The 12,074-nt window shown below is 47.7% G+C and overlaps 3 protein-coding genes across 7 annotated transcripts in view; 2 read left to right on the plus strand and 1 right to left on the minus strand.

Moving 5' to 3' along the window:
* The window catches only part of LOC111070077 (trophoblast glycoprotein), a 45,139-nt gene extending 36,508 nt beyond the window's left edge, over positions 1-8,631 (plus strand). For both annotated transcript variants that reach the window (XM_022360380.2, XM_022360379.2), the window contains one exon: positions 6,560-8,631. In XM_022360380.2, the coding sequence (XP_022216072.2) occupies positions 6,603-7,892 (1,290 nt within the window). In that variant the 5' untranslated portion in view covers positions 6,560-6,602 and the 3' untranslated portion in view covers positions 7,893-8,631. The remainder of the gene's footprint in view (positions 1-6,559) is intronic.
* A 99-nt stretch (positions 8,632-8,730) lies between these two features.
* Positions 8,731-10,818, plus strand: LOC111070095 (kynurenine--oxoglutarate transaminase 3). 4 transcript variants are annotated; one of them, XM_022360414.2, is made up of 3 exons: positions 8,731-8,786; positions 9,351-9,908; positions 9,974-10,818. In XM_022360414.2, exons 2-3 carry the CDS (start codon positions 9,351-9,353, stop codon positions 10,787-10,789), a joined length of 1,374 nt encoding a protein of 457 aa, XP_022216106.1. In that variant the 5' UTR covers positions 8,731-8,786; the 3' UTR covers positions 10,790-10,818. The 4 variants fall into 4 exon arrangements, with proteins under 4 accessions (XP_022216106.1, XP_022216104.1, XP_022216105.1 ...); XM_022360412.2 differs by lacking the exon at positions 8,731-8,786 and adding an exon at positions 8,797-8,906; XM_022360413.2 differs by lacking the exon at positions 8,731-8,786 and adding an exon at positions 8,928-9,083.
* Positions 10,819-10,887: 69 nt separating this feature from the next.
* LOC111070097 (cytochrome c oxidase subunit 5A, mitochondrial) lies at positions 10,888-11,674 on the minus strand. The gene is made up of 2 exons (XM_022360415.2): positions 11,570-11,674; positions 10,888-11,505 (listed from the first exon to the last, which is right to left on the minus strand). The coding sequence occupies exon 2, from the start codon at positions 11,501-11,503 to the stop codon at positions 11,054-11,056; it is 450 nt and encodes a 149-aa protein (XP_022216107.1). The 5' UTR covers positions 11,504-11,505; positions 11,570-11,674; the 3' UTR covers positions 10,888-11,053.
* Positions 11,675-12,074: the final 400 nt, after the last annotated feature.

Raw genomic sequence — 12,074 nt, forward strand, 5'->3', positions numbered from 1 at the left:
ACATCCTTGATAAATAAAATCCTTTTGATATAAACAACAGATCCACTTTCACTTCATTCAAAGCTCTCTCACATTCTCCGCTGTGAAGAAAGCGCCACAAAAAGCGTCATGAATGCACTTGCCTTTGTCGCCTGCCGCCTATCGCATACCCCACTAGCCCCGCCTTCCCCTCACGTTGCTCTGTGGCCATCCTCCATTTAACAGAAAACAGCAGCAGCATCCTCTGGGTAAAAGGAAAAACTCTGTAGCACCCAAAAAATATGCAAAACAAAAAGTTTGTTGTTGGCCAAAGAAAAAAAAATACTGAAACAAAAGAGGAGGAAAAACCTCGAAACGAGAAAACAAATACCGTAATACAATTGCAAAGAGAGGGGAGACAGCTCTGGTGCCACGCCCCTTTGGCGGGCCCCCCCCCCACAGTGGGAGCGAGGCCGCTTTTAATGCAATTTGTCGCCAAAGTGTCGGCAATGCGATTTGGGGGCGGCTTAGTCGCGATTTGGGAGCGACTTTGGCCGCGAGCGATTTCTGGCATACATTTTGGATAAACAAAAAGGCAGGAGTTAGGGGCGGCGGGGGGTAGTGTAAAAACGAATAAGGATTGAAGTTTGGTGAGGGAGGGGCTGGCTTTTAGCTGTAATGGTAGGAAGCTAGTGATCTGGCAACGCTGTCTAAGAATCCGTAATTGTCGATTGCTCCAAAAACGCCTCATCTTCCCTTCCTTTCTCTTTCTCTGAATCGTTTCCCCTTTACAGCTTCTCTATCATTCCCCTCAACATTCTATGGATTTCTGATATGGGGAGATGAGCTAAGGGGTGCCGGAATGCTGCCACTTGCCTATAAATCCTGTTCGAAAAACCGATTCCAAATGCCGCCTGCATTTTTGTGTATACCCTTTTAAAGACAGAGAGCGGGGTTGATGGTCGTAAATTCGTTTAAAAATCTGACGTAAGTCTAGAAGTCATCAAAATTCGATAAAAATCAGCTGAGTTATATCTATATATTATCATGTATATGATTTTGCAGGGTATCTTATGTGTTGACTATACAAGCTAACCTTTTTCCTTCATGTTTCCCTTGTTGTTTGGGGCTGGCAACACGTGCAATTTTCAGCCTGGTTATATGCACTTTTTCGGGGTAGAAAGAGAGAGAGAGACAGAATGAGAGAGTGTTGGGGCAACAACATGTTTCGTGTTGCATGTTTGTACACCCTCTCTCTCTCTCTCTTTGGGAGTATCTGTGCATCGGTGTGTGTTGCAGCTCTCGTATTGCGTTTTCCGTTTATTCCAATTACCAATTTTGAATGGGATTTACGCTTTAAAGCAGAGAGGAGAGGAGACGTTTGATTACACCGCTGTTGCCATAAGCATATGTGCCACAGGATATGATCCTCCTGCGTGTGGGAGTGTCTTTTAAACCCACAAATTATCCCAAATTGCTGGGGATTTCGGTAGAGGTCCTGTTTAAAGTCGAGTATGTTGACCATTTTGCTGGAAAGGAAGGAAAAGGGAAGCTAGGGAATGTGTGCTGCTTCGCCAAACTTCCACTTACCTTAATGACACTGCACCACGTTGCATGCCACCACATGGGGCATGTGTGCATGTCCTGCACCGCATCTCCTGCACCTGGTTAACCACATCATAAACTTTGGAGTCTGTTTCTGGCCATCATCCGACGCTCTCTCGCTCCCTTCCTTATCACCCTCCTCCGTACCCTTTCCACTTTCGTCCTTTCCCCCTCTTCAACTCTTCGCCTGCTGCTGCTCCCTCAGTATTTTCTTGAAAAGACCGCAAAAGCCACAACTCTCTGGCACTCGCATTCGCCTTCGCACTCGCAGTTTCCCCTCAAACTTTCCCATTTTCCTTGGATGTTCCTCACAAAACTTCCTGCCGTTTGGCGTGTGAAACACTCTCACTTCGTTTATGGCGAAACTGCTGGTGGGGGATGGGGGGCTGAAGGAGGGGAACGAGATAGGTAGGTACTTGGCCATTGAGCTGCAATTAGCTGTCGCTGTCTGCTAATTACATGGTGCCCCCAAGCGGAAGACCCCTCGTCTGGTCAAGACACCACCGACAATGGGAGGAAGTCCTCTTCTCGGGGTCCTTCTATTACTCTTTGGAAAGCTCCTGCTTCCTGGTGCTCCTGATGCTCCTCAAAATGCTTCTTCCTGCTGCTGATGCTTCTTCCTGCCGCCTCTACCTGCTCTTCCTTTCTGCTCGTTCTTTTTTTGCTACACGCGCGATGCCCCGTCGTATTTTTTGCTTCACACACCGCGTCCGTCGGTCTGTCGTCCGTCGTCTCTGCTCATAATGAAATTATGAAGAAGCCAACGTGCAACAATTTCATATTGTGGCGGACACTGCAGCAGCAGCAGCAGCACTTCCCCTATAGCCACCCTCCTCCCAGCGCTGTGGAACTTGCTCCTAATTGAGTTTGGGGCCAGGACCATGCCAGGACACTGCAGCAAAGAGTCGCATTTAATTGCATTGGCTATGGAGCAGCGGCTTTTCCTGAGCAGAGCGAGGTTAAAAATGGGGAAAAACAGGTGAGAGACAACCGCGACAAGTGGCTCCTCGCTTTCGCTCCTCTCTCAGTCTCTCACTCTTTAGGGATGCCATGTGGCAGTCAATGAAGCCATAAACAAGGCGGGAAAGAGCCGTGAAGCGCCAGAGAGGAGTCTCCGGCGATAACTCAGTTCTCACACTTTCTAGCCCTCCTCACTGCGAGTCCTAGCCGCACCTTGAAATTTATGGCCAGTACCAGAAGAACAGTTAGTTGGCCACTCTTTTTTTTTGGCGTGGAACTCCCAAATGGAGAATGGCAGAGAGAGTAGTCCCGGAGTTTCGCTTTGGGGATAAAGCTTTTAAACAACATTTCAACAATTTCGCTTCCTTTAATGACTGCAGAAGGACATTAAACGCTTGTTGGTCGCATTAGGATTTCCGTGGGGCAAGATGAGGAGGAGGAGGAGGGGGAGGAGGTGAGGCAAGACTCCTCCATTAAATTGGAATGCAAGTGTTGCAACAGAGCGAAATCATCGCCCTCTAAAGAGCGCAAGTGTTGCCCCAAAGTACGAGAGGATGCAGCATGCAACGAGGAGGAGTTGAGCCAACAATGAAATTTGACTGGCGAAAAATCCCAAGGACATCACCCCTTCCGCCCAGCACTTGTTGGAGGCAGAGAATGGAGTGGTGTTGAGTGGGCGTGGCATCAGCTTTCAGTGCAAGAGAAATGGTAAGAGCTTGGGGCTTGGCCACAGAGCAGCTTCCGATTGAGGAGCCACCACCGACGCTGCTGATAATGGAGACATCTGCTGCTCGCTCCTGCTTCTTGAACTGAAAAGCGAAAGCCGAAACTGAACTTAATTTCAATGGGGATTCCGCTGCAGGGGATACTTTCGTCGGAGGATGGGATGCTTGCTTTAATGAGGAGCTTTAGGAACAGCTAAATGAGGCTGCAAATAGATTATGGAACAAGTTAAGCTAGGACTAGACTTTGCGTTGAATTTTGGGGAGAGAAGTCATAGAGAAGGTTTGGGCAGCACAACATTGTCCTTATAATTCCTGAATTTCATAATTTACCCTTATTTAAACGATACCTACGACTTCTTGAAGCTTAAAAATCTAAAATAAATAATGAAATTGGTTTCAGTTTGGTTAACAAATATGACTTATGGTGCAACTTGAGAGACTTATTCTTTAAAAATTAAAATTTTTACTTAAGGATTAAGTGATTTATTCATAGACCAAATTACTGTTTATCGAATGTTCAAAGCGGAATCGATTAATGAGAAATAAGGGCTTATGGGTTCCCGGAAACGGCGGTGAATGTGGGGGTGAAAGTAGAAAGCTAATTGGTTGTCGTTAGTCAGCATTACAGCTGAAAGCTGAAAGCAATTGTGGTTGTGGCTTCGCCCTCTTCTACTTCTGCCCTCCAAGTGGGAGACCCCTGCTGACAACCGTTATAAATGTGACTTATCTATCCTAACGGTACACCTTCAACCTTGCTACCGTCCCGTCCCCTCCCCTCTCTTTCGCTCCCTCGCACTGTTCTTTCGACTCCCACTCTACCTCTTACCTCTCTTTCGCTCTGTAACTGTACATTTATGCTCTAATTAGACCACACACTAAACACACACACACACACACACACACACACTCAGGCACATGCACAAACTTCTCTCACTCCCTCTCCCTCCTCTCCACCCATCTCTGTCGCTCATCGCGCGTTACAAATTGAGAGGCGGCCCACCTTTAATTCCATTCCCATATGTACGTATTACCTCCCACCCTTCTTCTTCTTTTTTCTTCCTTCTGCACCTGCTATACTTCCTTTCCTGCTGCTCGTCCTTTGCATTGCAACTGCCAAGTGCCTGGCACTTCAGCAACTAACGAATTAACAGAAGAGGGGAGAGAGAAAGTGAAGAGAGAGCGTGTGTGGCAGAACTGGGAGCGAGGACAGCAATGCGAGTGCGAATGCAAAGCACACAAAAAATGTTCACCGTTATTATTTCGTTTGCGCTTGTTACGTATTATAATGCCTCCCCTCCTCCACCTATGGTGATGTTGTTGCTGTTTCTTTCGTTCACTGTTCTTTTGATACCCTGGGAAGGGGCTTCAAGATGGGCGTATGATATTTTCGAGCAGAAGTCAGAAAGAAAATTATTAAACCAAACGTCTAAAGTTTTAGTAGAATTTTATTAATTATAATTTATGCTCAGTGCTATGCTTTTTCTCGTGCAGGTCAATCGGACCACTTTGTAGGGTATCTACCGCCTGCACCCCTCGAAGTTACAATTGCTTTTCGTCTCTGGCTTTTGTTGTAGCTTTCAGTTGTGTTGCTTTTGGGTTATTGTTACTTTTGTTGCTTTTCTTTATTGTTATTATTTTACGCGCATGCATAAATTCCACAAAGAGGAGTGTCGAGAAGGGAAGTGAAGCAGCGCGGGGAGTGCAGCAAAGAAAGAGCATATTGTTTGTTTGCCTTATTATTGCAGTGGAGAAGGCGGCACAGGGGGGAACGGCACCCATGTTATTGCAACAGTAAACACACAAAATACAAAGCAAAGAACAAACAAAAGACATTAATGTTGAAATTAAAGTAAAACTGCAAAGAGAGTGCAAAAATAGAGGGAGAGCAAGATGGTAAAGTTAGAGGGTCTCGAGTGGTTGTTGTTGCTGCTGCCGCCACCGCCACTGCCACTGCCACTGCCGCTGTTAGCGGCCGACAAACCGGAAATGACTCACACGGACATGCATGAACATGTTCGTATGTATGTATGTATTTGCTTACATTCTAACGGTAGTGTGGTGGTGGCTTCAAGTGCAGCAGCAAAGCTTTTGTTTCATTATTTTGGCTTTGGCTTTTGCTTTTGCTTTGTGTTTCTTTTTTTTTTTGGGCTGAAAAACGTTTAAGGGAATGCTCTGTTTTTGTGGGGGGCGGGGGAAAAGTGTGAAAAGGGAAGAATGGGCAGCAGAATGTTAAATGGAATTCCTGCCTAATGAAAACCGCTCTCTCTCCCTCTCCCTCTCTCTCTCTTTGTGAAAAGTACTCTCACTAATTGGTAAATATTTTCCCAGCCAGCAGATAAGAATTATATATGTACATATCTGTGAAACAAAATGTAGTTAATTTTTGTGGAATTTCAAATTCCAGGCAAATATCGAATCAAATATTTCAACATAATTGCCAGCAGGAGATAATTGAGTGGTAGGCAGAGTGGCAGAGTCATCGAGATTGGCATGTAGCACGTGGCATGCTGTTGGCGCGCCTATTAAAGTGCCGTTAGTTTTCAATTTTCACAGTTGGATATTTGATGCCGCTCATTAGCATTGAATGACCCTTTGGGAAGGCCTGCCTCCATTGCCATAGCAGAGCCAGATAGAGTCCTGTCCTAATTGAACCATCATCCAGCCGAAGAGGAAAGGACACCAGCTCTGAACGGAGCGGAGGCAATCAACGTGGCAAAGGGAACAAAACACTCAAACGTAGAGGATGGGGGCCCGAATGAGGGTGCGGGTAGGTTCCTTTTTATGCAGTTTCCTAGGCAAAATCTTTTGTGTGTTTCGGGGCTTCTAAAGGAGAGGCTCGACTCGTCTCGGCTCTCTGTGACTTAATTAACCTCTCGAATGGCAGGGAATGGTAATCATCGTTTCGACCAAGTGGTACTCATCCAGCCAGCGCGCTGGATTACACTCCCAACACTCATAGCCCCAAAATCCTCGGCACCACACACACTAAACAAATAGCAATAAAAGAGGGAAAAATAATCAGGTTTACGGCTTCGCCGCATCTCCTGTTTCTGCACTCCTTCCTGCTTCCTGTTTCCCGCTTGAGTGCCCTTCTGGCGTCTGTTGTGGCTTCCACCCGACAAAAGTTTCGGCACTAAACAGAAATTACGTATACGTAACGTTACGTATACGCGGCGTGTAAATCTGCAACTTGTGGAGCATAAATTCCAGCACAGGGGGGAGATAGGGCAGATTGAGGTTGCGGCTTTTCGGCCCCACTTTAAAATGCATTCGCAACTAATAAAACATTTTACTCCTGCTATTAATTGCAGACCCAAACCCCGGAACTCGAGAGCTGCGATAGCTACAAGAGCCATGATGCACCCCACCGAATCGAGGCACAGAGGATGGCTAGTCCTGGCCGTGGTCCTGGTGGCCATTACCCTGGTGGACGTGGAGGCCCAAAATTCACCCAGCTGTGGGCCCAACTTCCCACCCGCCTGCAGCTGCGGGGAGGAGCTGTACGAGAGCGAGATGCAGTACGTCGTGAACTGCACTAATGCGGGGCTACGCAACACGAGCGTCCTGGAGTTCATGCCCGACAAAGTGGAAGTGCTGATCTTCACCGGCAACCGCATTGCAGAGCTGCCGTGGAACGTGTTCGGGAGCATCAACAACTACAAGCAGCTGAAGATCGTGGACATGAGCAGCAACCACATCCGGGAGATACGCGGCAAGAGCTACCACCACGTGCCACGCGTGGAGCGCCTGATCCTTAATCACAACAACCTGAGCATATCGCGGTTCGACGACGAGGTCAATCACCACCATCCACGCGTCTTCTCGAACTTTGTCAATCTGCAAAGTCTTCACCTGACGGATGCCTTCGAGGACAACAGTTCGCCGCAGCTGAGCGAGGACCTGCACGACATATTCGTCAACAGCCAGCTGCTGAAGCTGCAGAAGCTCCATCTCGAACAGAACGAGATTACGCACTTCAAGGACCGCAACGTCTTCTGCGATCTGCCCTCCCTCAGGGATCTGCATCTGGGCGACAACCAGCTGCGCGACATAAACTTTGAGGTGCGATGCCTGAACAACCTGCGGTTCCTGGATCTCGAACGGAATCAATTTGGCTTCGTGAAGCCCAGCGACATGAGGGTCCTCAACGAGCTGGAGGATCGCTCCAATCGCACGGCTAATCTGATTGTGGACTTTAATCTGAATCCCTTCGTCTGTGACTGCCGCATTGCGCCCTTCCGCGCGTGGATCCAGTCCACACGGGTGACAGTGCGCAACAAGGACAGCCTCATGTGCTTCCACTCGGGCTCGCGGGTGGATCCGTCGCCCGCCCACATCCTGCAGCTGGATATGGGGGCATGCCAGGCGGCCATTGCTGCAGCAGCCACCATTCTGAATGCCGCCGAGGAGGAGCAGCGGAGCTATGGAGCGGAGCAGCCGCCGGCGCACATCAGCGGCCATACGGCCACGCTTATCTTCCTGCTGATCGTGCTGAGCATGATCCTGCTGGGGCTGCTGGTGGCCCTCGTCTACGTGAGTCGCGACAAGTTGAAGTACATGATCACGCCGGTGTTCGATAACGTTGCCAAGAAGGTCCAGTATACGTCAATTAAGGATGAGGACTGCCCGGAAGTGCATGTCTAGAGAGAGGACACGGACACGACGCCCATGTCATCATCACCATCATCATCCCAAAAGGAGGAGAGACAGAATCAGAACTCAGTTTCGTTTCGTTTCACTGTTTATTTTTTGTTTGCCATTCGCGTTACGCAAAGTGTGCCATACACAGCGGAAAGGGGAAACAGAAGATCGAATATCATTTGCATCCGAGTATCCCAAAACTTAAGCCTCTTGTTTTTCGTAGTACTTAAGCCAATTGTTGCATTTAACAAATGGAGATCGAAGGAGGAGGAACGTGCAAAATGCAATTGCAATTACAACTATAACACACACACACACACACACATACACAATTTCTATAGTTTTAGCGGTTTTCTAACTTAAACTTAAGTCCAAGTCTTGTTATCCCTATGATTTCCACACACTCAAAAAAGCGGGCCTGTAACAACCGATTTGAAAACCACACTTACATATATAGCAGCCTATATATGCATACATACACACATATATCGTAACAAACACTTTAGTGTTATCTGTGATTTAAGTTTAGTAGCTTTACTTTGTTAAAACTCTGCAGAACGCAACTTTTGTAATGGAAATTCAGCAAAAAATATATATACATACATATATGTATCTTCAAATGTAAAACGTTTCGCTACTCAAAAATATGTTATTAATCATTTGTCAATTACAATACTATAGCTATATGATCATTTCACACTTGATTTACCAACATTAACAAGCATTTTTTATAAATAAAACTTTTGAAAAATGAAACTGGCGATTTGTTTGAAATTTGAATTTCGATAGGCTTATCGATAGATGCTACATGTGGAACAGCTGTTCCTTGTTTTGTTTTTCTTGTTTTTCAACACTGTTTAGCCCGCCTAGAAAATAAACACAATTTAGATTTAATTTGTGAGTTTTGCGGTTTTTCTGGTTAATGTTTAAGTTGTCCATGCTGTGATTAGAGTTGAAGGCAACGTTCTGATTGTAAGAATAGTAAATGGAACACTTGGCGCGCTGATAAAAGGCACCGTGAGTGGAACCAAGCAAGCTCAAAGCTAAACCTGAATCGGAGATTGCATAAATTAAAAGCCATATCTCCAGTAAAATAGACAGCTTATCATCATTCCAAGCAACAGCTAGCAGGAGTATATATACACCGTTCTTTACACGTATATAAACCCTATACCTACATACATATTTGAGTGTGTGAGTGCTTTCAACAAATTCCATTTCGCATCGCTTATACATAGATATTCTGCGAGTCTAATCAAAATTCAGTTCCATTATGCAACGTCACTGAACAGTGCACGGCTCCAGCATTCAATTCCCCCCAACAATTGCATTTAACCAGCGATATAAAAGTGGTCCGTTCTCTCAGACAGCCACAAAGTGCGTGCTTATCAGCCACATCAAACAATTGGCCTGCCACTACGATAAGGGATCATAAAAACTAAAGAGTCACCTTTCTTACAGATGCTCCAAAACTGTCGCAACGCTTTGCAGCGAAGCCGCCTCCTCCTCACAGCCAAAAAGCTGCGTCAGCCCCAACGCCATCAACAGAGCGCCGCAGCCGCCAGCAACAACAGCAACATGGAAAAGTTTGATCTGCCCAAGCGTCTGCAAGGAAGCACGCCGAGCGTGTGGAACGAATACATCGCTTTGGCCATGCAATACAAGCCCCTTAATCTGGGACAGGGCTTTCCAGATGATGCCGCCCCAGAGTACGTAACCCAATCGCTGGCAGACATTGCTCAGGATGCGAATCCGCTGCTGCATCAGTACACCCGGGGATACGGACACGTGCGTCTGGTACAGGCCCTCTCCAAGTTGTACAGTGGTCTCGTGGGACGCGAACTTAACCCGCTGAGCGATATCCTCATCACCTCGGGAGCCTACGAGGCGCTGTACTCCACCATCATGGGTCATGTGGATGTCGGCGATGAGGTGATCATCATTGAACCCTTCTTCGACTGCTACGAGCCCATGGTGAAAATGGCTGGCGGAGTCTCACGTTTCATTCCACTGAAGCTGGTAGGTTTTCCGAACAACATCAAATGACGCATATAGATCGCTCCTTCATTGCTCTTCTTTTTCAGCGCAAAACAGAGGAGGGTCCGATTAGCTCCGCGGATTGGGTGCTAGACGATGCAGAGCTCGAGGGTCTCTTCAATGCAAAAACCAAAATGATCATTCTGAACACGCCACACAATCCGATAGGAAAGGTCTTCAATCGCAGGGAACTTGAGCGCATTGCAGAACTTTGTCGCAAGTGGAACGTGCTGTGTGTTTCGGATGAGGTGTACGAGTGGCTGGTCTTCGACGGAGCGGAGCACATACGCATCTGCACGCTGCCCGGTATGTGGGATCGCACCATCACACTCGGCTCAGCGGGCAAGACCTTCTCCGTCACCGGCTGGAAAATCGGATGGGCCTACGGGCCGTCGCAGTTGATCAGAAACCTGCAGATGGTACACCAGAACTCAGTGTATACCTGCCCCACGCCCCTGCAGGAAGGTGTGGCACGCAGCTTCGAAGTGGAGCTGGCTCGCCTGGGCACACCAGAGAGCTACTTCCTCAGCCTGCCTCGCGAGCTGAAGGAGAAGCGCGATTTCATGGCCAAATTCCTGTCCGAGGCTGGGATGCGTCCAACCATTCCAGAGGGCGGCTACTTCATGCTGGCCGACTGGTCCCCTTTGGCGAGCAAAGTGGATCTGAGCTCGGAGCCGGACAAGCACCGCGACTACAAGTTCACCAAGTGGATGACGAAGAACATGGGACTGCAGGGCATCCCACCGAGTGCCTTCTACAGCGAGCCCAACAAGCCGCTGGGTGAGGACTTTGTGCGCTACTGCTTCATCAAGAAGCAGGAGAACCTGGACAAGGCAGCCGAGCTGCTCCGGAAATGGAAATAGTTGCCAATCAATAAACGAATTTAATGCAATCCAACCCCCTAAATGCCTAACCTAGGGGGTCCGATTACATAATCAAGACACAAACGAAACGCCTGCACTTGTGTTGTGGTGGTAGCCTTACTCCAATCTCCTTTTATTAGCAATCCAATAACATGTTCATCTGCACCATTCTTCGGATGTGTAGCTAGTGTCTCTGTGAGGGTATTGTGTATTGGTTCTGCGTGTTCATTAAACTATGTGGGAAAAGCAGCTCGGTCGCACTGCTTAGAGGTCGTACACCGACTTGAGGGCCAGTTCGGGTTTGTCGTAGCCCAGCTCCTCGATGGTCGGAATGCCCAGCTCCTTCAGGGTGGGGGTGATCTTCTCCAGCAAGTAGGGGTAGAGGGTGGCCTTCTGGTCACCGCACTTGTCCTTGCAGCCCTCCAGCCACCTGATGGCCAGAGCGATGTCGTTGACACGGCGAGCGCCGCGCAGACCAGCCTCGATGACCTTGGGGCTGGGCACCAGATCCATGCCCAGCAGATCGTTCATCCCCTTACGGATCTCCCAGCCGTCGATGCCCTCGCGGCTGAAGTACTTCTCGTAGCGCTTGTCGAAATCCTCAGCAGATTCCTCAGATCCGTGCAGGGCGCGGACGGCAGTGACGCGCGACGAGGTCGCGCCAATGGTGCCACGGATGGCGTTGCCAAGTTTACCGGCTGTGATGCGCAACATGGCTGTCGAAAATGCAGTTAAACAATCTTAAATTGGCAAAAAATTTGGTTAAGTAATCGGACTCACTTTTTCCTTTTTCTTGAGTGAAATTTCAGTGCTGTACAATCCCAAAACTGTCAGATACGCAGGTCGAATACGGCAACGCTATTTCAGGTCAGTATTTTACCAGTACGGCAGCGCTGTTTTCAGGCTAGACACGGTATATTTGGTATATTTCTGATGTATTTTTGGGCTCACAATTTAAACGCAAAATTGAGTCGAAGAGAGTTTTGAGTGCCCTCTTTCGACTGGGTCATGGCAAGGTATGGTCCTAGTATTAAAACGGCCAAGCTTTTTTAAGTGTAACCGTACGGAATGCAGTTGTGACCAGAGGTGTGCACTGCATTCCGTACGGTTACACTTAAAACTGGCAGCTAGGAGAATATATGACATAGGCCTGACATCGGAAACTAGTTGAACCATCGATAGTTTTGAATGTTTTGAAAAAACAATCGATACTATCGTAATAGTATCGGGATCAAATAATTATTAAAAAACCATTGAAACCTTTTAGGAACTTGTCCATTGTAAA

Source organism: Drosophila obscura, unplaced genomic scaffold (assembly GCF_018151105.1).
Source record: "Drosophila obscura isolate BZ-5 IFL unplaced genomic scaffold, ASM1815110v1 contig_4, whole genome shotgun sequence".
Lineage (NCBI taxonomy): Eukaryota > Metazoa > Arthropoda > Insecta > Diptera > Drosophilidae > Drosophila > Drosophila obscura.